Source organism: Heterocephalus glaber, unplaced genomic scaffold (assembly GCF_053883595.1).
Source record: "Heterocephalus glaber isolate CG9 unplaced genomic scaffold, H.glaber_assembly_v1.0 deba00001504, whole genome shotgun sequence".
Classification (NCBI taxonomy): Eukaryota; Metazoa; Chordata; class Mammalia; order Rodentia; family Bathyergidae; genus Heterocephalus; species Heterocephalus glaber.
In genome coordinates, this window is record NW_028258324.1 from 62,262,573 (window position 1) to 62,287,274 (window position 24,702).

Sequence of the window (24,702 nt, forward strand, 5' to 3'; positions counted from 1 at the left end):
TAAATTTCCATTTCTAGAGAAAATATATTAATATTTAAAACACTGATATAAGAATAGATTTTAAAGGAAACTAATTCGTTTAGATAGGTTATTTTGTCAAAGTGCTGGCTGCTTGGTAATACACTTTTTCTTCTCAAGGAAATGTGGTCCTTGGTAATTGGTCTTTGGTCTTCCTAATTTTTTCTTTTATAAATATTGAGCATGTACAGAAAACTATTAAGAACTATTATTCTCTACAGTCAGCAGAATATTTATATATAGCTTACATCACACCATTCACAGTAGAAAATAGTTCTTAGAAAAGTTTTTAGGTTTTAATCTTCCAAAAGCCATACAAGGAAATCATGGTCTTAGTATCACAGAATGTCTAACTTAAACCAAATTAAAGAAAAATATATACAGTTGAACTATATATTATGAGACACATACAAGTATGGGCTAGACTGTATTCTAACATGTTTTTACATAATTTACTCACTGATATCTAATAATAGTACATTAAAAACTTCTGGTACATTTTTGCTAATATGGCATGTAGTTATTGAGCACCTGAAATATAGTTGGTTTGAATGAAAACATGTTGTGAGCATAAAATGCCTTATTAATATTCTTATATGTATTACATGTTTCAATACTGTAATACTGAGTTAAGTAAAATCATTATTAAAATCAATTCCACTTGTTTCTTTTTTACCCCTTTTTCTATAAAATTTCAGGCTTAACCTGTGAGCAGCATATTTCCTTATACTGGAGATCAATGGTGAATATATAGATTACTCCACGCTTTATTATATCATCAATTCTCCATACAGTGCTGTCACCGCCCAGAGACTAGCAACCACAACTGCACAAGTGAGGGGCTGATATCAATGGATACATGAGGGTGGTACAATTTTCACTGGCTTTTTTCTTTGCAAAGTATGGCATCTGTTTAGGGGGTCTACATTTTCGTTTTTGGGCACAGGTGTCAACTTGCAGCCACCTTGTCCCCAAAACTCTACAACAGTGGTGCCGAACCTATGGCACATATGTTATTTGTTTTTCTTTTAAGACCAAAGATGTTAATATATGAATTGCTTTTTCTAAACTAAAACCTCAGTATTCAGGCTTAATTGCAGTGTTGGCACTTTGCGATACAGAATGGGCTTTGGGTTGCAGTCTGGGCATCTGTCTCTGAAAGGTTCATTTGCAACAATAATTCCTGCACTTTAGGATACATTACAGTATGTTGAGGGCTTTTAAAACAAAAGTTTGCAGGGTTCTACTTTCAAGACATTCCGGTTGAAAAGGTCTGGGATGGGGCCAAGAATCCACATTTTTAACAAGTTCTCAAATGCTACTGCTGCCACTGCTCCAGGAATCAAACTGGATTATCGAGTAGAGACAACTGAAATGTGTTACCAATACTGGCCTAGAAATGGAAAAACGCCAAATATACTTATACAAGAACAAATCACTTTCTTCCTTTTTGCGCAGCAGTTTAGTTTACTTTTAAAATTACAAGGACAAGATTCACTCAAAATTGGTTTTTACAAATAAATGAGTTAACTCAATACTTCTAAGTGGTTCTTTCTTTTGCCTTCTCAATTATGTTTTGTATGTATTGATAATAAGGTCTACAATTAACCATCCCAATTTTGCTTTGTTGAAAAATAAATTTTTACATCATCCAACTTACACTAGCCTATGAAAAAGTCCATGCTTTTTCTCATTCACCTGAATTACCTGAGTATGCAGAAGTTCTTCTTGAAGTTGGTCAATTTTCTCTTTGTCTGATACCTAAATGTTTAAAATAGATTTTAGTTAAGTAGAATTGGGTTTATATAGAATGTACAGTAAGAAAAATTTTAAACAAATTTGAAGAGTAAAAGCTACTGGCTTTATATGCATGGTTTGATAAAAAATTTTGTCATGTGATTAGTAAAAATAGCTCTTAAAAATCTTATATTAATAAGAAAAACCTTAAAAAAAGACTAATTTTCCTGTTGTCACTCCTGTCATTTGTTGTGAAAGACTTGATAGAAAAATAAGAGATCAACACATTACTATATTCATAAGGGGTTGTTGTCCACTAGAAATGTGTTTTGGGCAATCAGATCTGTGTTACTATATATAGTCACTGAAAAAGCTCATTGGTTACTGAGTATATTTTAAGGAAAAATTATGTATTTCTGCACTTTAAGTAGGGACGTTCATAATAAATGCAAAGAACTTGCATTTTCAGTGCTATATGTGGAGCCAAATGCTTGTTTTTAAATTCAATTCCAAGGAAAGATCTGCTAACATATAATATATGAAATTCACCTACAGTGATGAAAGCAACTAAAACTGATTTGAACATAAAACAAAAAACAAAAAATCCACAGGCACTAAACTACTTCAAATTATTAATAGTTCTAAGACAGACTATTTTAAAAACCCAAAGAACTTTATTGTATGACAGGTCTTAAAGTAGTCACAACACAATTCTAAATACAAAATACAATGATCAATCATAATAAATATGATGTCACTTGTGACAAATCCACATGACTCGACTTAATAAGGTACAGAAGTTGTCATCATCAGCCTTTAAAAATAACTGTCTAATTTCTGAAAATCAGAATTGGTAATATATATTTATTTCATAGGAGAAAAAAATAGTTAAATCCATGTTCTTTTTCATTTAAATCACTGTACAGCTTCACTTGTTGACTAAGCAATTAAGATATCATGGCAGCAAATATAGATAAAAAATTAAAATGATTAGATTATTAATAAGTCTTGTCCATTCCCTAAAATGTTTTCAACTTTTAATTCCTATTTCTAAACATTTTTCAAAAAGTTCTCCAAACTTTTAAATATTTGATAATGCTTGCTAGAAGTAACTATATTTTTCTGCCTTACAAGTATGCCTGAAAAATCTCTAAAAAATGATGTGGTAATTAAAGTATAACATAACAAAAACTTTAATTTTTCTTTTTTTGGGGTCATTTTTCTTTTTATATAGCAAGCATATTTGCTGATAGAATTTTTTTTGGACTATTTGTGTTTGTGTAGAACAGACAAGAATTATTAAGAGAGGAGAATAAGTTGAGGAGGAGCCCTCAATCCAAAGAACAAAAATCTAGCAGGCCAATGAAGAAATGAATGATTCCTTATTATGATTATATGGCATGCCATCATTCTGTAACAATGTGGTCATAAATAATTTGTTATGGAGACTAAATTTCCAACTCATTTTAAAAGGTACTTTGATTTACTCTGTTCCATTAAATATTTACCCAATTCCAGCTAAATCTATGTAAAATATATAAAGAATTTTAGTTTCAATTGTTTTAGCTTAGAATGTGAATATTTACTAATTTCATGCAATGTATCTTCAGTTACTAGAGAAAATTCAACATTACTCAACATGTGGGGCAATAATTGAGAGACTAACAATTACACATAAAAAAATTAAAATGTTTATTATAAGCCAAGGGTTATAAAAGTTTAACTCAGTAGTTTGGTTAAATAAAATTTACCAAAAGGTTATAAAATTTAAAAGATACAAGGTTATTACAATATTATAATCTTGATTTTAATATTAGTATTTAGTAATTGCAACCATTAAGATTTGTACAAATGTGGATGTTGAGGAGTACTGAAATTTATCATTTGCTCCTCTGGCACAATTTTGAAGAATAGCTGATGCATTGTTTACCAATATACTCTAGATGCTTAGTTTGATGGAGCATCAAAATTAATTTTAATGTTTATAATAAAAGAATAGGTGGTGGTGGAGTCAAAAATTAATTCTTAAAATCTGGTATTAATGTTTATAGAACAAATAGTAAAGACTGATGAGAAGATACTTTTACATGTTTTCTTAAGAGAACAGTACAAGGTATTTTCAATCTGTCACTTATTCTAGGTCTTAATTAGCAACTTGGGAGTGTTTCATTTTGATATAATTTATGGGTAGAATGCAGCTACTTACAAGCAGAAGTTCGTGTCCTGTTGTTTAATATGTTTTGTTTTCATTATGGAATTAATTTGAAACTCACCCTGACAGAAATGGTATCAATGGTCTTGAAACCAGAGCTTTTCTACAATTCCAGGGCTGTGAAATTGATGGAGAAAGAGCGGAATCCTCCGCAGAAACAAGCTAAAGCTGAAAGAGAAAAACCTTTACTAGCTCCTCACAAAACCAAGCCTGATTTTAAAACTGTAAGTATTTCTTCCTTTTAAGCCACTGGGGCCATTCTAAAACAGTGAAATACATATATATAAGTTATTGTAAAAATTTCTATAAATGTATACATATTATAGGAAGCAAAACTACCAGTGGCAGTTTTAATCTACTGTCTCTGCTTAAGATCTTTTGCTTAGAATATATAAAGATATTTATTATTTGTTTCTAACAAAATATTAATAAAGGTCTACTTATATTTTCAAGAAAGTAGAAGAGAAAAAATTAATAAAAAGAAACAAAAAGTAGCTGTAGTTTGTTTTGTGCCTCAAGCAAACTTCAAACGCCTAGAATGCTAAATTCTTATGAATAAATATTTTGATCACAATAGTGAAGGTCATAAAAGTCAACTCTACTAACTCCAGGTGAGGGGGAGGGGAAAACGGTATGTAGCTGGCCTTTCAGGATAATAAGGGGAATGATTTCATTAAAGAAGAGCAAAGTGTTTTTAGTTTCACACAAGGTAGTTCTAAAGAGGGCAGGAACAAGCCCTTTTGGTGCCCCACTCTGTGCACCTACATAAACAAAACAGACAGAGGTACAGTCCTGCCAGTCTGTTTAAATGGGGAAAGAGAGGTGTACAAGGATTTACATGGATGACCCAATAAATATTAGAAATAGGAGTGATACCTATAGGCCTCAGAAAAATCCCTAATAAATTAGTCCTAAAATATTTGGCAGTGTAGAAAATATAATAGTATTGATGACTAATATTTTCTGAATTGTCAGATTCAAAGGCAACTGGTAATTTTAACATGTACCTTGGAATCTTAAAATGGCCAGGTAGTTAGAATTCATTTCGATTTTATCAGTACAAAAAAACTTAAGACTAGTTTGTAAGTAGAGGTATATTCATATTTTTAAGCTACACACCAGAAGTCTCCCTTCTGTAACTAAACTAAGGTAAGGGATAACTCAGTGTAAGCAGTCAATTTTAGAATATTTAAATGGTACACTCATAGCATACAGAACAGAGACTGTTAAGTACTACTTAAAATAAGTCCTTCCTTGGCTTAATATGTCTATTTTAACCACACAGAAAAATAACTTTTTTTTTTTTAACCTATGCTATACATTCACTGGAAAGCTAAACAAAATATAGGTGTTGATTCCACAGCCATGGAATTGAGAAAAACCAGGAGTCACACTGAAAAAGAAATGGAATTATGATGACTACTCTCAAATATTAGCCACCACCAAATGAGATGAGGTTACCCAGCAGCACCATTGCCTTAAATCATTGTCTTAATTATTGGTTGACTGAGACATCAGAACCTATAGGAAGTTAATTACGCAACTGAATCTTTTTTCCCCGAGTAAGATTTGTATTTAACTGTAAAACTTTGCTGACCTGACAGACGTAACATAATTAGGTAATTTTAAGATCTCAGAGTATAACTGTAAAATCATTATTTCACTTTGAAATAATCACTATTTCTTTTTAAATAATGAACCTAGGAATCTATATTGTGGGACTGCCTTACAGGCAAAAGAATATTTTTTAAGGACTTCTTGATTGCAACAATAAAGAATATCTGGGTGACTCAATAACTGGATCACCTAAACAATAATTCATAATTTTATTCTAAACATAAATCCATGGACCCTCACAGATAACCTAACCTTCAATAACTAAATTCCTATGGTTGAGCTTCCTTTTTTGGGTCCTGTCTCCACTTACCCAGTCCAAAAAAGCTACATCTTTACATGATCAGTTCTTTTCATATTTGTTAAAAACAATTTCTCATGGTTGGAGTACACGAATGGATTAAGGCGACAATCTCGGCAGAAATGGCTGATTAGTGTGAATACATCAGTAGCCCCCTTAACCATCCATCACCTTGCGCTTCTGCTGGGCATAGCTTGTGCCATATTGGCCAGCGGCTCTGCGTGCTTCCTCTTCATGCTCTTGGATTTGCTGTTGTAAGAGAATGAGCTCACCAAGCAGACCCTGCCATGAGTTTACAGTGAGGAGAGGAGGAAATTGGGGAGGAGAACAATGTTAAACCAAAGGGCACAACACAGTAACAGATGGAAGAGGGAGGAATGGACAGCTTAAAACAAAAATGAAAACTCATGCACCCACAGAGCCTTCATATAACTGGGCTCCATAATGCATTTCCATTTTGTCCTCAGCAAGATTAGTAATCTCCTAAATAAAAAACAGCACAGTTTAAAAAGTGAAAAGAAAAATGCAGTAACAACTGCTGAATAAAATGAGCCAGACACAAAACATTAACAGTAAAACCTAGACCAACTGAAATGTTCAAAGAAGGCAGTGCTGTAGTTTACTGAATTTCCTGATAAAACCTGAGTTTTGAATTGCTTAATATGTGGTCTTGGCTTGAAATACATGAGGAAAAAAATTCAAATTGATTTTGTTTTTTAAAAACAGTGTTGATCTTACAGGCCTAAATCTTCTAATTCTAAACCTTAACTCTCACTGTACTGCTTAGAGGCTCATAATCATTAATATTTATGAAGCTATTATTCTTAGTTAAACAGGTATTCTTTCTTGACATGATTTCAATTAAAGGTTACAGTCTTTCAAAAACCTATGAATCTGAGTTTTCTAGCACCAAATTAATCAAGGTTTCATACTAATTCATATATTTATGTGCCTTTATGCACAAGCTTACTTGACTAAAATTTAGGATTCTTTTTGTAAATTTAAAAATGTTTTAGATTCTATTTTAACTTTATATAACATTAAATAACTAGTTTGACTGGTTTTCACTTTTTCTGAGCTGTTTTGACATTAAATAGAAATAGCCTGAGAATATAAGCATGTATCATTAAGCAAAAGCCTATGAAAGAACATAAAATATAGAGACAACATACTTATTATGAAAATTAAAAATAAAACAAAAGTTTGGACCTATATACAAAACAATTAACTTTTCTACTTCTAATATTAATCCCACTTAATCATGAAATATTACATTGGTACAATTTTTATTATAATCTATCATGTATGGCCTGATATCAAAATACATGTCATTTTCTGAACAGTATTTTTCATTTGCTGGTCTATGAGATAATCAACCCTGAGAAATGTGGTGGAAAGGCCAACTAAGAACTGACAATGTCTCAAGCCTAAAGTTTTCTCAATCAGAAATCCTAAAAAGCCAAAGTTCCAATCAATGGGGTAACTGAATTACACAAGGTAAATGATTTGGAAGAGCAATAGGCTCAGTTTTTACCAAGTCATAAAAATAAAGAGGAAAGTTAATAGAGTCTAAGTTAGGAGTTTTAAGTAACAGGAATTTTTTTAAGTGACTGTCAAAAATATTTTGTTTTGTATAATTAGCAAAGTATGTTAAAATGCTGGTTAACATTACATTCAAAATTTAATTAGTACAGTCACCTAGAGCCTTACTTAATTTACCTTATATAACCCAAGGACTTAAATAAACATAAAGATTTTCCAGAAAATAAACAGATATTAGTATTATAGTAAAGCACTTTAAATTATACAAATGTTGATATATAATTTAGGGAATTTTTGATTGATTCTTTTTTTTTTTTTTTTTTTGGGTACTGGGGATCGAACTTGGGACCTTGCGCTTGCAAGGCAGGAGCTGGAACCACTGAGCTAAATCCCCGGCAATTGATTCTTAGTTGTACTATTTTAGGGTATGATCCCTGCTAATATTAATATTAAAGAATGAAATTAGTTGAATTTTAAAATATCATTGCTTTTCATCCAACAGAAAGATATCTGACAAATTAATACATTTGCTCATTTATTTTGGTCACCTATCTCCTATCCAAGTGTTTAGATTTCCAAATAACCACCTCAAAAGCAGCTCCCTATATTGGCTTACATAGTAGTATATCTGCTGTATCTACATACCTCTGGCACTCTCATTTACACAATGCCCAAGCATTTTTATTTGTAGCTTAAATACCCCCCTCTAAGTCACTGCTTACATCTGTAAGCAACAGTATGGGAAATACAGCATTCTAATGTTTATTAGATTACAAGAAAACACTCTCTATTGACAAGTCCCTTTCCTCCCAAGTCTGTGTCTGAAGTTCTGCTATGCGAAGAAGATGAAATTATACCTCCTGAAAAAAGTAGGAAGAAAACAATGAGACACAGACAAAGCTATTTACACTATACTATACATCTTAAGGAGGTTACCTTTCCCCACACTTAGGCATCAAATCTCACCCTAAAAACAAAGTGATGGGCTATTCAGCTTCTAATCTAAGGCCATGTGGAATAGGAAAGGGAAAAGATGTGTGTACCTACCATGCAAGATATACTTCTTGGATGTAAAACATCTATTTTTATCAATAAATGTTTTCCAAAGGATGGAACATTTTTCTCTCAAGAAACAGCATACACATAATTATTTAAAAATGCTTCATATAAAATACAGTAACTGTCATGCAAAATAATAATAATTGTTAACAATTACAGATTATATACTCTCTCAATGTCTCCTGGCCATTGTCAATTTGACACTGCAGTTCTCCATCTTATATCTCATGTACAATGTTCTCCATTTTTAAAAATTATAACACCAGAAAAGAAAATTACTAATACCTCAAGTCTAAAATATCAAATAAAAATGCTTTGTTTATGGCAAAATTCAAAGACTTCAGTGGAGGGATTTTAAATAATATTGAGTAATATGCTGTGCTCTGAAGGCTTGTCCCTGCAAACTTATACTGCAACCCAACCCCAGTGGGACAGTACCAACAGGCGGGACCTCTGGGTGGGGAGCAGGCTCTGGGACTGGCGGCTTTTAGAAGAAGACTGTGAGCTGCCTCCACTGTGAGCCATGTATACTCTCAAGGAGAACGCGCCCTCTCCATGCACCCTCATCAGACACCAGGTCCACTGCCACCTGGCTCCTGGATTTCCTAGCTTCTAGAAATGTGAGAAATCATCTGGTCTCTAGAAGGCATCCCAGTGCACGGCACTGTTACAGCTGCCTGAACAGACTAAGACAATCACAAGTCACTCGTATGTGAGCACATTTAAAATACTATTTTTAACAGTATTTTAAAAAGTTATAGCGGACTGAGCCCCATATCCTGTTTTGGTTTGTTTTTTGTCACTTTTTCTTGAGCCAGGGGCCTGGCTATGTTGTCTGGCCTGGTCTCCAGCTTCCCCTGCCCAGTAGCTAGGACCGCAGGTGTGCACTGCTGTGCAGGGCATCCTATGTATTCTCACACACAGCACCTAGGATAAGGCCTCATACACTTGAGATGTGATACAGCCACTAAGTAGAGCAGTATTTGGCATGTTTGTTTGCCCAGATGAGTCAAATTATGACTTACTTTTACCTACTAATCATATAAAGTTTTTAGGTTAAAATTCAAATGGGTTTTTTAAGGGTTTAACTTAATTTGTAAGCTAAGCTTGTAAGCTACACATTAAGCATACAATTCATTCTCCTGTCATTCATGATTCTCAGAAGACTCCCTACAAGACTGCAGGGAAGAAATTAATAAAATAACAGTAATGTGATGCTAACTCACACAATAATGCAAAGTGAAAGAAAACCACCGTTGTTGTTGCCTTCCTCCTCCTCTGAACAGCTAACATTTGCTCAGTTTGATCATGCAATGGGTCTTATGTTAAAGGACTTTACACAATCTTCACAACAACTTTATCAGGCAGGGTTAGCCCTTCTACAAAAGAGGAAGCCAGAAACTCAGAAAAGGTTAAGTAATTTGCCCAAATTACGTAGTTTAGGAAGCAGGAAAGGCAGGTTCTGAATCTAGAAACTGTGACCACAAAGTGTATATCTGACATCACTCAATAATACGGTCCATCTATTTCCAAATTATCTTTGATCGATGAGGTTCAAAGTGCATTTGAGAGGGGAAAATAGTAACACTACAATACAATAGAAAGTATATTTAAATTAGAGCAGGAATTGGCAAACTATGGGGAGCAGGCTGAGTAGTTTATAGAGACACTATAGCTTGCAAGCCTAAATAAAACATTTATTATCTGGCTCTACAAGGAAAAGTTTGCCAACCCCTGCTTTAAAAGTTTTGCAGTAACTTTGGTTTGGCAAAAGAACATCATACAAGTAAAGGAGTTTTAACTTTCTATTTATTATTTATTTATTTATTTATTTATTTTTGGTACCGGGGATTGAACTCTGGACCTTGCACCTATGAGGCAGGCAGTGGCACCACTGAACTAAATCCCTGGCCCATATCCTTCTATTTAAAAAAATATTCCTAAACATTAAACCATATTCCAGAGTTTGAAAAATTCTATTTGGTTAAATAAAAAACTATTTTCCTATTTTCCTCCTCCCAGTAATATGTAACTCTGCTCAAGGTATTTACAGCCAACTGAAAAATATTACTGGTAATCAGAAGGAACCAGGTCTTTCCACTTGGGATTAACTTGCTCCAACCCAGAAATACCATATCCTATTTCACTATTTGAACAATTTCTACAAATAATTTTAAGGATGAACTAAACAGCTATTACCAATAATTATCAGTATTACAATTTTTATTATAATTAAATTCTTAAGTGAATCTCCTTTCTTCTACATAATTACCAAAAAACAGCATTTTATACATAAACATGCACATACTAAAAGCATTTACTGTTTCTTGAATGACATAAAAGAGGAATGTGCAGTTATTATGGAATGAAGTAAGGCTGTTTTGCCCTTCCACTTTTCTGCATGGAGCTATTCCCTGCTTTTCTCCTCTGACCCCTCAGCGTCCCACCTACTAACACTCCAATGTACATATGAAACATGTGTAGCTAAGAATCTAACCAGCACAATTGTTAGTTATTGGCTGCTTAGAAAACTCAAGAATTCCCAAAATTTGTGGTTACTTCATAGTGCAGGTTGTGAGAATTTAATTTTGCAATAATTATTACAATTATTTGTTGCATAAGAAATCTCAAAAATGTAAATCCTATGTAAGCAACATTGCTCTATTCCATATCAAAATACAGTATCAAACATATAAAGCACTTCCACAACCTTGTTCTTCTCAACAGTTGTCAAATATGAAGGCCAAGAATAATTCACAGGTAATCAGAGCAAAAAATCTTTAGCCCACCTTTGTTAGCATCAACCAAATGTATTTACTTTAAACTTAACTTTTTTCCTGCTGAGTTCAAATAATCAATTAATTCTGCTAAGAGCTCAACACTCCTAGGTGCTCTGAAAATGTATTTAATGACAGAAATGGTTCATTAAACAGTAAGAATACAAAACAAAGTATAGTGTTTCATATGGCAAGTCTTGTAAACTTTGAGAGAAGATAACTAATGGAATCAGAATGGTTATGTCAGGCTTCATAAAGGTGACAACTGAGCTGTACTTTAAGGATGAGTAATTGGCGATTAGGGAGGAAGAAAAAAAAGGAGGGATATTTCAGTTGGGAGATGCATCATAAACTGTAAAAATAAGGATTAGAGCAATAATGTTGGAAGAACATTAATGTATTAATATTTAATAATTTTACTGAAAATACTACTACTACTTTTTAAGAGTTGGGCCTTTAAAAAGTCCTTTAAATATTGTCTATAAATTATAAATGTGCATGTTACCTTCAGAGTGGCCATATTCCTTACTTCTATGAGATGCTTATGACAAAAAGAAACACGACAGGACAAAAGTACAGGTAATAAAATGTCTCATTTAGTACATCAATTTTCACCAGAACACGGCAGTCTTACAGAAACCAAAAAAGAAGATACACTAAGTGTATCTAAGATATAACTAAGTATATGAACTGATACACAGAAATCTGATGCTTTACAAATCAATGATTCCATTAATTGACTAAAATAGGCTCATCACTCCAATTTGTGTTCAAGTAGTTTTAAGTTCTCTAAGTCTCAAGAATATTATTCAGTCCACACCAAGGGCTATTTCCTATATATTCTTCCAATGGACACTGCTAAAACTTTTGATTAACAAAAAGCACTTATTAGAATGTGTTTATATTGTATGTCAATCAGACCTCAACAAAGTGTTCTAAGTTAGGTTTAAAAAGGGCTTTTACTGTTTTTTCAGTGTTCTACTAATCAAAGACACGTATCAGAAGTTTGGATCAGCACAGCATAAATAACTAGTGTCCACAAACTAAATAGATATAAATCCAGGTAAAACCAGAGAAACCCGATGATAGGTTGGCCTATGCAGCATTATGTGCAAATATATGCTTTCGGGGCTAGGAAGCCCTCGCTAGGAACCACAGGTGATCAGTTCACGTATCATCCGCCCTGACTGACTCTAGCCACACCATCTGTTTCCCTCACCGCCCATCACTTTCACTTCCACTTTACTTCACTATGAATGACCCTAACTATGCCTCTGCTTGCTAGGACTTCTCCAGCTGTATTCTCCTATTCAGAGGACAAATCTTTATTTTAGTTCTAGTTGTAAAAAGAGTTTTCTGGTGCTGCACCTGGCTGGCAAGCGCAAAGTCCTGAGTTCAATACTCGGTACCAAAAAAAGAAAGTTTTCCAATTATTACTCCTTTTCAAAAAATCTGATTTGCATTTACATTCATATTTCTAGCAGAAGTCTAATTAGAAACTGTCTCAAACCTCATAACCATTAAACGTACACAGGACTGCTTCAGACCGTGAACACTATTTTAAATCTGGAACTCTCAGACACAAGACTGAACCAATCAAAAAGGTTATCAGCTAAACTGTAGATGCCGTCCTACAAGCTCTGATTATTCCCCACATTTTTACTTGATGTCTGAGTGATTTCAAAAAGATCACTGCTCTATTAAAGCCTCTTCTTGCATGTTTACATTCAGTTGTCAATTTGCAGGGTCGTTTCTTAGGTCAGCCTATCTGCATTTTGCCTGAGTAGCTCACTATTCTCAAGCATCACAGGCAGCAGTCAAGCCTTAGGAATACAATGCTGTGTATCAACAACTTAAAGCCATCCAGTGGGGTGGGAGATACTTTTCTTGCATAATAATTTTTTATATTAGCATTAATTATAATTTGCTTTAACGTTAATAAAAGTAGCTAAAACTCCAGTTTCAGTATTTATAAGAAATCATTGGAAAAAATAATTACTCAGTTTTTAGTGGGCAAAATAATTACCATAAATTAATAAAAAGTCAAGGGAAATAATTTATAAGGGCATTTCTCATTAAGTAAGCAAAGAAGTAAATTATATAAAGCAATAAAATTACTTTTATGTCTGTTTCATAAAATAAAATCTGTAAATATTATTTAAAAGATGCACTATATTGTTTCAGCTACACCGAAGAGCTCACAATCAATTACTGATTGTATGTTTGTTACCTTGGTGGGGTTTTAGGCACTGAATCAAGACCCGAACTAAGTTCTCATTCACCAGAGTGATTCCACACCGTACCAGAGAGAAAGCAGACATGCATACCTCCTTGAACTGCTCCAGGCAAAAAACATACTGTCACTCAAAGAACCACACTGCCATACCAGTAGTAAAGGCTCTTCCTTCCCCATTAGATTAGTTCCTTTCTGCTCATTAAGTTTACCTGCCGTAAGCGCCAAGGCCCTGGTTCAAAAAAAGCTGCATGTTAGGCTAGTTTCTCTCCCATCCTGCTCCCCACAACATGCAGGAACAGTCAGGAGTGTTCTTTTGGTTAAGACTATGTAAATGGAAAATGTGTCAAGAAAGATCAAGTTAAAAGGAAAATATAAACATACACATACACAAACACACACACAGAAATTTTTTCCTTCAAAAGATAAAAGTTAAAAGGTCAAAGAAAAAAATGTTTAAAATAAAATTAAAATTTGGGATAGCCTATAGAGTTTGGAGCTGAAATAGAGTAAAAGAGGTAGAAATCTATCAACAGAAATTATTTCTTTGTTCTGCACCCCCAATTATTTTCTATGATGTATTAAAACTCAGTATAAAAGCTACATATTCTATATTTAATTTTAAAATGTTCACAAAATTTTTCCATTAATCTACTTATCTAGATTACTATTTTTCAAAAACTTTTTAAGTAATCATAAGAATGAAAAAAGCAGAGACTAAGAAAATGTCTGGTAAACATGATTAAAAATTCAGAGGAAAGCATGTTGTCCTGTCTCAACAACTCTATAACATTAATATGTGATTCTCCTTATAACTTTAATACAAATTCTGTTAATATAGTTGTGTTACAGTAGACATCCTCTAAGTGGCCCCATATATAACTCTCAATAAAAGAACTGACTTATTTCCTACTGACTCACTTCCTACTGTTTCGTATTTTCCACTAAGTGAAATGTCATCCCTAGAATACAGCTCACAAGAGAGGGCTCTCCTGCTCAATTCTGTGTGCTTTGAGTCCTCTCAGAGATTCACAATGCACACGAATATATTAAGGTCTGGAAAGTGCTGAGGAAAATAAATCTGCTTGTTTTGTCTACCTCAGCCATTCCCACACATATTTAATAACAAATTCTTTCCTAGGGCCAACCTTTAAGTACTGTTTCACACAGCCTATCTGAAGGAAATGGGTCTCTCTCACTACATTTCCAAAAGCGTCACATAACACCTTGTGCTAAGATTGGTAAAAACATCTACTAAGATGACTTTGTATTTGTTCCTCACATATTATCATTTTCAAATCTTCCAAAAAAGTTAAAATCTTAAAAATCTTTCAAGACTACCTGTGAGAAGCATTCTGTTTCATACTTACCTTCCTATAAGGCTTGTCACTTTCAGATCCATGATCTGTTGCTCTAAATGCTGTTTCTCCGGGTGAACCTGAAAGATAAATGTACCATCGTCCTTCAAATTGGCCAATGATGTTGCTAACCTGAGCCAAATTCCAACTCATATCTAATTAATTAAAAAGTATATGGATCTTACAGCAACTCAGGTCAAAGCATCAAATCTCTTTTATTTTAGGGGACATTAATGATAAATTATGTGAGTTTCTAAAAAACTGTAGCACATGTTTAACCTATTTAAAAATCATACAACCAGAAATTATGATTAAAAAAAGACACTCTTTAGTCAGGACTCTTTTACACGAACATACTTACAGTTTAACCTTGTATCACTGCCATCAGACCACATATACGATACAAAAACAAACTTAAAATTGAAAACTATGACAGGGCAGATGAGACAAACTAAAATTACTTTTCATTTCAATTATCAAAAACAATTAATCTACTTCAAGAAAATCTTTTGGATAAGCAAATTTTCTTTTAATAGCTTTAATCTTACATACACATATTTAGGAATTTTAGTTTTACCACAAAATAATTATTTTATTATCTCCACCTAAAAGATAGTGAGTTTATAGTTTTGGGTTTTTATAATTCAGCATAAGCAACAGTATAAATTTGGTGTGCATTTTATTTGCAACTAGTTTATTAGAAGCATTGAAAAGGCATGTTAAGGTCAGCAAAAATGTCTGTTTACACACCTAACAAGAGAAGTAGGTCAGAAGCTTCTATGACTTCACTAACCAATTTGTGACCTGTGAAAAATCAGCAAAAGGGGAAATGAAAATATAAAATTTAACAGGAATGAGCAAACAAAGATGACTGAGACCTCAGATTTATGACACAACAGGGTAGTAATTGGGCAAATATGCCAGGACTAACTATATAAATTCTAGTCATGATGGTGCATCATATTAAATTTTGTTTTAAACTCACCATATTGGCTCTAATCAGTTATGAAAAGCAAATACATAGGAAGTCTCATCTACTTGTCAAGAACAAGTGGTATTTTTTCCCGTCCCTGATTAAAAACCAAGTGCGTATTTTCTTACAAACGTTAACTTTATTGAGTTGGACAAAAATTAAAACCACTGTGCAAGAAAGCTTTATGTTTGTCTTTTTTGAAAAACAAACAAACAAACACCCCTTTTTCATTTGTACTAAATGTTTCAATTTAAAAGATGGGAATAAACAAATACATCTATGAATTTTTCCTTTGTGGTTCTTAAATATTTAAATTAGATCAAACAAGTGTGTGTTCTTACCTGTGGTGAAAAAGCCCTTCAATAAGCTCAGGCTTTCAACAATCTTGTCCAAGTCTGGGGCTAACTTTGCAAGGTCTTCTGAATTAGGAAGTGCTTTTCTAATTTTCTCTGGAGAAGACCAAAACACATAACTAGTATCAAGATAGGAATATGTATCAGATAGTAGAATCTAAGGGTTATAAAAGTATTAACTTCCTCAATCCTCAAGGCAGCTCTACAGATTAGCTACTCTCACCATCCCATTTACGGATGAAGCCCTGGGACACACAGGAAGGAAGTGCGGGAGCCAGGGCTAGCTTCAGAATCCAGGTACTCAGCCACTACACTGTGGTACTGGCAAATGCATTGAGTTAAAAAACACTCCTCACAAATATTAGAAAAACAATTAGAAAACATGCATTTTCTAAAAAGCCTTCATCAATACAGCACTAGTTTATCTTTAAGAAGTGCTGTAAATAAGTATTTGTAGAAATTCCACCTCCGTATATACCTTTAATAAGAAATTAAGACAATATTTTAAAAAAGGACTGATAAAATAATTTTAAAAATTTAAAAAGATCATCATGAGCTACTTGTAATTAGCTATCAAAAATATTTTTCTCTCATCTACTTACTATCATTAGAGCAAAAGTTAAGAAGCTATCTAAAAAAATTTCTCTTTCTTAAAGAAATGACTCAAAAAAGTATTTAAGTGCTGATGATACAAACCAAGATCAATATACTCATCAATTTCCCACACGATGTCAGGGACAATCCATTTATAGTCACTAAGGTCTGGTATCATATCTTTCCACTGATCAAAAGTCTAAAAGATAAGAAAAGATGTCAGATATTTAAACATTCTGAATACCATATAAAAATGTAAAGAAAAATTATAAATTAAAAAACTTTACAAAAAACTGTATTATGTACAAAACTTGTAAGAAACAAATTTACATGACCTCAACTCTTCTATAAACAATTTTAGTAGGTAAGCAAATAAAATATGTAAATACTCCTTTACTAAATAGGAAAATGTAAGAATTCAAAATATACTGCCATTTCAAATCAGTTTCACATTGGCATTAACCAACACCACAGAGCAGAAGACCGGGACTCAGGACTCTGCCGCAGGGCCCAGAGCTGGTAGGAAGTGCCCCACTACTGTATGCACTAGCTTTCCTGTCTCTGCTCTTCACTGGCTAAGTTCAAAACCAAACAAGGTGTTCTCTCTTCTAGCCCAGGGCTCTCTCTGCAAGGCCATCTTTGTCACTCGTACTTACAACTAAAGTTCTGAAGGCATTTTCACAATGGCATCTTTAAAACAATCTAGGATTTGGTCAAAATACACATCCAATTATATTTTACTACACTTAAAAAAATGACATGCTGGAAAACCAGGAGGAAAGTTAAACTCACCTTTTTTGCTGTATAGCCACCACCCACAGCAGATCCCAGTACGAGATATCGAAGTTTTAAGAGCCTTGCAGCTAACCTTGCTGGCCAAAAATTCCTATGAGGCTGGTAGTCACATTTAACTGGAGAAAGTTTCAGTTTACGTAAAGGAAGGTTGGTTAGAGAAGAGAACTGCTGAAATGACGTCCTTAGGTGAGGTCTCTGAAACTTTAAGGTAGGATGACGTGAATGATAAATACTTCGTGAAACCAGATGCAATTTTTGGAGTGGTGAGTTTTCCTTCATTCCAGAGCTATGCTTCACCAGGGATTGGCAGACCTCACTGCAAGAAAAACAAGTATGGGAGAAAGATCAAACACCGAAACATCTTTGTTTGTGTCCAATACAAAGGACACAAAGAGCAATACTGTATTCCAAAGGGAAAACACACACGCACACATGACCAGCCACGAATGTTTGTACTTACTAACCACTGTGTGTGATAGCACAGCCACAGTGCGTGCTATCTTACGCAAGCCTGCTAGCAACCCTATAAAGTACCGGTATTATCCCCATTTGACAGATGAGGAAAAAATGGCACAAAGACACGAACACAACTTGCTTGAGTACACATCAAGATGAGGAATAAAAGAATTCAAATCCAGGCTGGGACTCCAGATGCTGCACTCTGACCATATGTGGGCTATACCACTGGTCCAAGGAATTGAAACCCAAAAGAGAAAAGGTGGGTTTTTATTTTGTTAACTGCTATTTACTGTAAGTAAAAGCTGAAAACAAATATAAATTTTTGCTTTTAAGTACAAAAATTCCAGGAGTTCAGAATAGCCATGTTTTGCCACCGCATTTACATCTGCCAATTCTAAAATATGCCAGGGATGGAAATTAATTAATTCCACCGCAGTCACCTGGCTCCCCAGAAAAACAAAAGTAGCAAAAAAGCCTCCAAAGAGAAGAGAATCTAAGTATGTATGTGCACTGTGTGCACTCCCCCATTCTTCTCCCTGCACAACTGCATACCTTGTCTTACTCAACACACACTCCCAGTTGCTGCCATAAGCCAAACCCAATTCTAAGTTGCTTAAAAATATCAATTTATTTAATTACACACGAATGAAACTTCTGAAGAAAAACGAATTATGGAACACAGGAAAAATGGTACAAAGGCGAACATGGGCAAAGGGGTATCACTTGTATTCCTACTAAGTGCCAGACATCATGCTAGAAGTTTTCTTAGAAATGCTACTGTTGCGTAACTCTTGGAAAAAATCTGTATCTTCTTTTACAAATTTATTTTTAAAAACTATCTTGCCTAAGGTAGAAAAACTGGTAAATAGTGGAGATGAGATTAAAATTTTCTTCAGCCCAACAGCAAAGCCCAAAGCCTTTCTACAAAAGATCCAGGTGGGTAAGAGTATGGGAAACAACAGCCACATGAACAGGCTACAAGGCTATGGTGACAGTCTGGAATTTGAGTGACGATACACGGCCTTGCTCTGACTCGAGACTCTACAGGAACCTTCCTACCTGGGAGACCGGAGGGACACAGGGTTCAGTAGGAGGAGAATTACACATTGCCAGAATAGGCACACTGCTCCCGTGTAATTAAACATATACATGTTATTTCTGGTCACAAAAGCCTTTGGAAAAGCTGGTAGCCGTTTTGTACTTTTGTTTTTCAAACCCCTGCCTCAGGATAAATAATAATTTCCACTATCTTACAAAAATCAAATCCCAGTCTTCTATTAAGGGAGAGACTAAGTGCTTCTGATCTCAAACTTCACATATATAAAAGGAAAACCTTCAGCTTCAAATTGCCTCCACCCCAACAAGCAAACACACATGAAAATGAATAACAAATCCTATCAAATCAGAGGAGATAAGAGACAGTAAGGGTGTAAGAAGACAGTTCAGAGGAATGTGAATGATCCTAAGGAGCTGAGGTGGTCATGAAAACCTCCGAGGAAAAGTAAAACTTAAAAGTTAAGTGGAAAGTGTAGAGTCGGGAAGGAGAAGAGAAATCCTAGCCCGGGAGAAGGGCGCAGAGTGAAACGATGGAAAGAGCCAGGGAGCTGGCGGAGAAAGCTCAGAGTAGGGTTAGAGTGGGAGAAGCGGTCTAGGTCTAAGTCTAGGACAGACTACCGAGCTAGGGAACATCAGGCAGAATGAACTTCATCTAGGCCACACGAAAGCAGGGAAAGTTTCTGGGCAGGGTGAGACTAGATAGCAATTAGAGAAGATATTGAGTTGCGCCCACTGCATCTACACCCATTCTCCTCCCCAGTAAGGTTACAGCAAATGCTCCTCCCCGCCCCATTAGAGGCAAATGCCTGTCTGGTATTCTCTCTCCCTCTGCCCTTTCAGGAATCATAAATTTTCTCTCTTAAAAGAGAGAAAAAAATCCAATTTCCCTGGTTCTGGCCACTTTATTAAAAGACCACTTATTAAATCATATTGGCTTCCATTTTATCCCCTTAGTGAAACAGCTTTTACTGAGGGCACAAAACAAAGGATCCCGATGCGCGTTTTTTCCAATTCTTGTTTTTCCCCGTAATGTGTGACCATGACGCCGAGCTCATCCTGGGAACTTCCTTTCCCTGGCAGTCCGGAGTTTTACTCTGACCCCACTGGTCACTCCTGTTCAGTCTCCTCCTGCCCAACCACCTCCTAACTACTGGGAGGTCATCAAGGCTTAGACAGGACCCACTTCTCTTCTCACTATTCCTCAAATTTTTTTTTTTTTTTTTTTTTTTTGGTACCGGGGATCGAACTCGGGTCCTTGCGCTTGCGCAGCAGGTGGCGAAACCACTGAGCTAAATCCCCGGCCCCCTCAAAGTCTTATCTCCACCCTGTCCTCATTTACCACCTACATATTCACACGTTTCAAATTCCTGTCTGGCACAAAGAATTTAGTTTCACGCCCTGTACTTAGCTGCCTACTCAACATCACTACTTAGATATCCAAAAGGTACCTCACAATCAAGATGCCGAAACCATCATTTTCCTCTCTGCTGTGCCCCAAAGCCTGCTCTTCCTGTGGCATTCCCTATCTCAGGAAATGGCATAAGCAGTTACATGATCATTCTTGATAGCTCTTCCTCCTCACTATTGCCCAATCAGTGCTCTTCATGCAAATCTGATCACTGTCCCTTATCTACATCAATCTATTAAATGGCTTCCCTGCATTTAGAATAAAATCCAAACTAATCTATAAAGTTCTACACAATCTGGTCTCTATCTGCCACTTTCCTCTGATCGCCATCAAAACTGAGTTATACCCAGTCCCTGGACTGTTACACAGTTCAGCCTACCCCAGGGCCAGGAGACCTTTTAACCACTCATTCTTCCAACCACTCACTATCAGCTTTACTTCCAGCATTCCCTCCCTTCCCTAGAGCTTCCCTGTAATGCTAGTCCTCCTGCTGCAGTTCTTGGCTCTTCACACTTTATTTTCAAGCACTCATGAAGTTTATATTATATAAGAATGTAGCTATTAGGTTCATATTCTGTAGCAGTAAACTGCAGTCTTCATAAGGCCAGGCCCTGTTTTATTTACCACTGTATTTCCAAAGTCTGAAGCTCCTCACAAATAGTAGACACTCATTAAATGTGTTGAATGAACAAAGGTTACTTGAAGAATGAAACTGAAAACACAAGGGACAGAACCGAGCAAAGGCTAGCACAGAATAAGTGCTCTATAATGTCACTTGAATATTAATTTGCACTAAACTCTATTAATGTACAAATAACTAAATAGCTCTTTATTTCTCCAAAAATTATCTCTATTTAAGAGAAAGGAGTTAATCCAATATATAGCTTACTAGATAAACTCCAGGACTGAGTTTATCCCTAGAGGATGTTTTGGCTTTTCACTATTTTTTCACTCTTTCGCTTCTAAATTCCTAAAGTTCTTATTTCCAGTTAAACAGTGGCAGCAATAACTACGGATGAGAGGTGGGGGTAGGAGCAGGTAGTAGGGTAGGCCAGTTACAAGTAAAATGTTCTTCAATTAGTCCCCTAGAAGAGATAACTGCCTCAAAGCAAATTCCAGTAGTTGGTAAGATATCCTCAAGGATTATTTCAAGAATTTCCAATTCAAAAACTAAATGCTCATAGAGCAGAGGACTGTTGCACAAGAAGGTCCTCTTGAGACATGTGTAAGAGGGAAACCAGGAGAGGTAAGTGATTTACTGAAGCTCCATTCGAGGGAAAGCTACAGGGGTTACCCTCCAACCTATTCCAGGCTGAGTAATCAAACTGTCAGGGGAGAGCTAAGGCTCGCACGTGTGTGTGTGTGTGTGTGTGTGTGTGTGGACTCCCACCGTGCTGTAACAATAGTGGCATGTGTAACAAGCTCAGACCATCTGTCTACTACCTACAAGTTCTAATGAAGCTTGCTAGTTGATGTATTCAACTCCTAACACAGTCTGTTCCCTCATTCTGCCAACCACTCACTTCCAGTTTCCCTCACTTCCAGTATTCCCTCCCCTCCCTGAAGGGAGGTAGGCCCCAAAAGACAGTATTTACATTCTCATCTGTTCAAGAGTAGAAAATGAACTGTGTTCCTTCATAGCATGTAAAAGAACTATGCATAGCAAAAGACAGATCCCAGAGCACGGGGCTGTGACATTCCACCTCTCCATTTCTTCTGGTAGATAAACTGGGCTAGCAGCATGAGACACTTTTAAGCCATGACTCTACGAAATCCATAGTAATTTTAGAAACAATTTAGCCCAACAGCATCCAACTGAATAAAGAAAAATACCAAATTTAAATCAGTGTTTGTAAATTTAATTCCAAGTTTTTCCTACACATGTTCATTTCTCCAACAGAGTATATTACTTTCCTCAGTCTTTTCTCCTTTTCATTTAAAGAAAATTAGATGTTTCCCCTTTAAATATTGAGAGGTAAAATACAAAGATCGTAAATAACTTACTTCAATATTGAGGGGTGTGGAGTTACTAAAAAATTAAAATTCAAAGAAATTTAAAATAACTGTACAACTATTCCAATTCACTCACATTATAACTACTGTATCTTATCCAGTTTTGCACTTGAACTCCTGTTAACTTTCTCAAAAGAAATGGATTCTTTATAAATGTTACAAATTATCTACACCATTTTATTTTTAGTAATTTTGGTTTTTTTTGAGACAGGGTCTTGCTGTGTAGTTCAGGCTGTCCTTCAACTCACTATGTATCTCAGGCTGGCCTCAAACTCACTGCAATCCTCCTGCCACAGCCCCTTGAGTGCTGGGATTACAGGTGTGCACCACCATGACCAGTACACCATTATAAAAGTTCTGAAAGAAATTCAATACAGGAACACAGCGCAGGTGCTGAGTTCACAGGTGTTTTCATGTAGAGTTAGTTCAGGAAAACTTGAGTTTTTCCAATCTTGCCTCATACATAATACTTCCAATCAAATGCCTGCAATAATAAACTAAGCTGGGAGGTTATCACAACAAACTGCCTCTAAAGATAAAACCAAATTTCATACTATTGAAATGCATACGGAAATCCACAGAAACCTAAAGATTAGTACAGTATGACTTTCTATTTAGGGTTAAACCAGGCCAGGGGAACAAAGACAGAGTGATTAGGCAGACGATGCCACTTAGCATCAGAAAGTGAGTCTCCATCCTAAACACTGCTTTGAGGCCAGCCTCTCTGAACACCGACCTTTGACACTGTGTGCGTCACTGCTCTAGAGGTGACCCCAATCAGAGGGCCAGAGACACAGGCGAGAGGGCCCCGAACCCAGGAGAGGTGCCCAGGTAGCTGCAGGTGCAGTGCACATTCCCCGCGGGGGTGGAAGAAAAGAGCCGAAGTGCAGAGAGCAGTATGGACAGAGTCAGACTCCGCAGAGAAGGGGAGGGGAAAAAGCAGATGGATAACAGCGAGGTCACAAGGGTGTAAAGGGCAGGGATGAAAGGACAATAGAGACAGGCCGAGAACAGCGACAGGCATCCAAAATCTTCGAGCTGGACAGGGACAAGGGCTCCGCAGGTAAAACCAGTCAGCACTCCTGTCAACTCTGGGTCCTCCAACACACCCGGGAATTCTTCAGCCGCCCTCGGCGGGGCCTGAGAATCATCTGCACATACTGGAGGTAGTGATGGGCCAGCCCTGTTTTCCAGAGGGCTCGGGAATAAGAAATAACGGGGCCAGGTTAGAGCCTGTGCTTACCAGGCCACGGCGGCCCGACGTAGTCGCCACATCCCGCCGGCGGAGAGGTTACAGGGGCGCCGAGACGGCTACGTGGGAATCCCCGTGTCAACCCTAGTCCAGCGTCTACCCTAGGAATGACCCAGGAAGAGGCTCTCGGCAACAAGGGCACAGAGCAGCTGCTGAAGCGTTCCCAATGGCGCCTAGACTTCCGCAAGAACCTGCCCGGCACCCGTACTCGGTCCGTCACTGAAACCAACCCTCCCCCCTTTCCGAGGCTGGGCAGCACAAACGGCCCGGGGAGGATCAGCGCATGCGCTCGATGTGTACTCCGCCTCGGAGCATTCGCCTGCCTCGCGGTCTTTGTTTCCGGGTTGGAATTCTGGGTTGCCACCTCGCGGTTTAAGTAAAGACTCGGAGTTGGGGCGGGTAGAGTCGGAACGGGGTGAAGGGCAAGAAATCTGGATTGATAAGTGCTCACCGGTGGCGACTGATTTAGTAAGATTTAGGTACCTAGGGAGCATGAAGGAGCTTAGCATAAAATGAGTACAAAATTAATAATTGAATAGATTAATAAAAACGTGTCTGTTTGGCTCGCTCTTGCTGCTCGTCATTGTTTAAAAGCACTTTTCATGTGCTTGGAAAAAGCAGGGTGCCAGAAGAGGAATCATAGTTTAGATGCCTTAGAATTTTTGAAATCAGACCAGCGTGGGACTCAGGTCATGTAGGCCAGGAATGGGATTGGAGTGAGCATGTGGAGTTTATAAAGGTTTCAGGATGACTTCGCTCCTTACTCTTACAGCTTTCTTCTGAATTTTAATTACATCAGTTTGTTGAAATGGCCCTTGTCAGGGTCTCTAACATTTCCATATTGCCAATGGTCAATTACATCTCAGTGACTTAATCTACTTTGCTCTTCTGGCTTTGCGGATATCACGTTTTCTTTTTTCCTACAGGAGCTACTGATGCCCAATCTCT

General features: G+C 36.3%; 1 protein-coding gene across 14 annotated transcripts in view; it reads right to left on the reverse strand.

Annotated features, from left to right (window-relative positions):
• Positions 1–23,975, reverse strand: part of Opa1 (OPA1 mitochondrial dynamin like GTPase) — an 80,952-nt gene extending 56,977 nt beyond the window's left edge. For 2 of the 14 annotated variants that reach the window (XM_087186686.1, XM_087186683.1), the window contains exons 1-7: positions 23,746–23,975; positions 17,564–17,882; positions 16,874–16,970; positions 16,166–16,273; positions 14,864–14,931; positions 6,054–6,131; positions 1,726–1,779 (exon numbers count right to left, since the gene is read on the reverse strand). In XM_087186686.1, the coding sequence (XP_087042812.1) occupies positions 1,726–1,779; positions 6,054–6,131; positions 14,864–14,931; positions 16,166–16,273; positions 16,874–16,970; positions 17,564–17,882; positions 23,746–23,777 (756 nt within the window). In that variant the 5' untranslated portion in view covers positions 23,778–23,975. Of the gene's footprint in view, positions 1–1,725; positions 1,780–6,053; positions 6,165–14,863; positions 14,932–15,601; positions 15,656–16,165; positions 16,274–16,873; positions 16,973–17,563; positions 17,883–23,745 lie in introns of those variants that run through there. The other 12 variants (XM_087186684.1, XM_087186681.1, XM_087186689.1 and 9 more) reach the window with 10 other exon arrangements.
• Between the last annotated feature and the right edge of the window lie 727 nt (positions 23,976–24,702).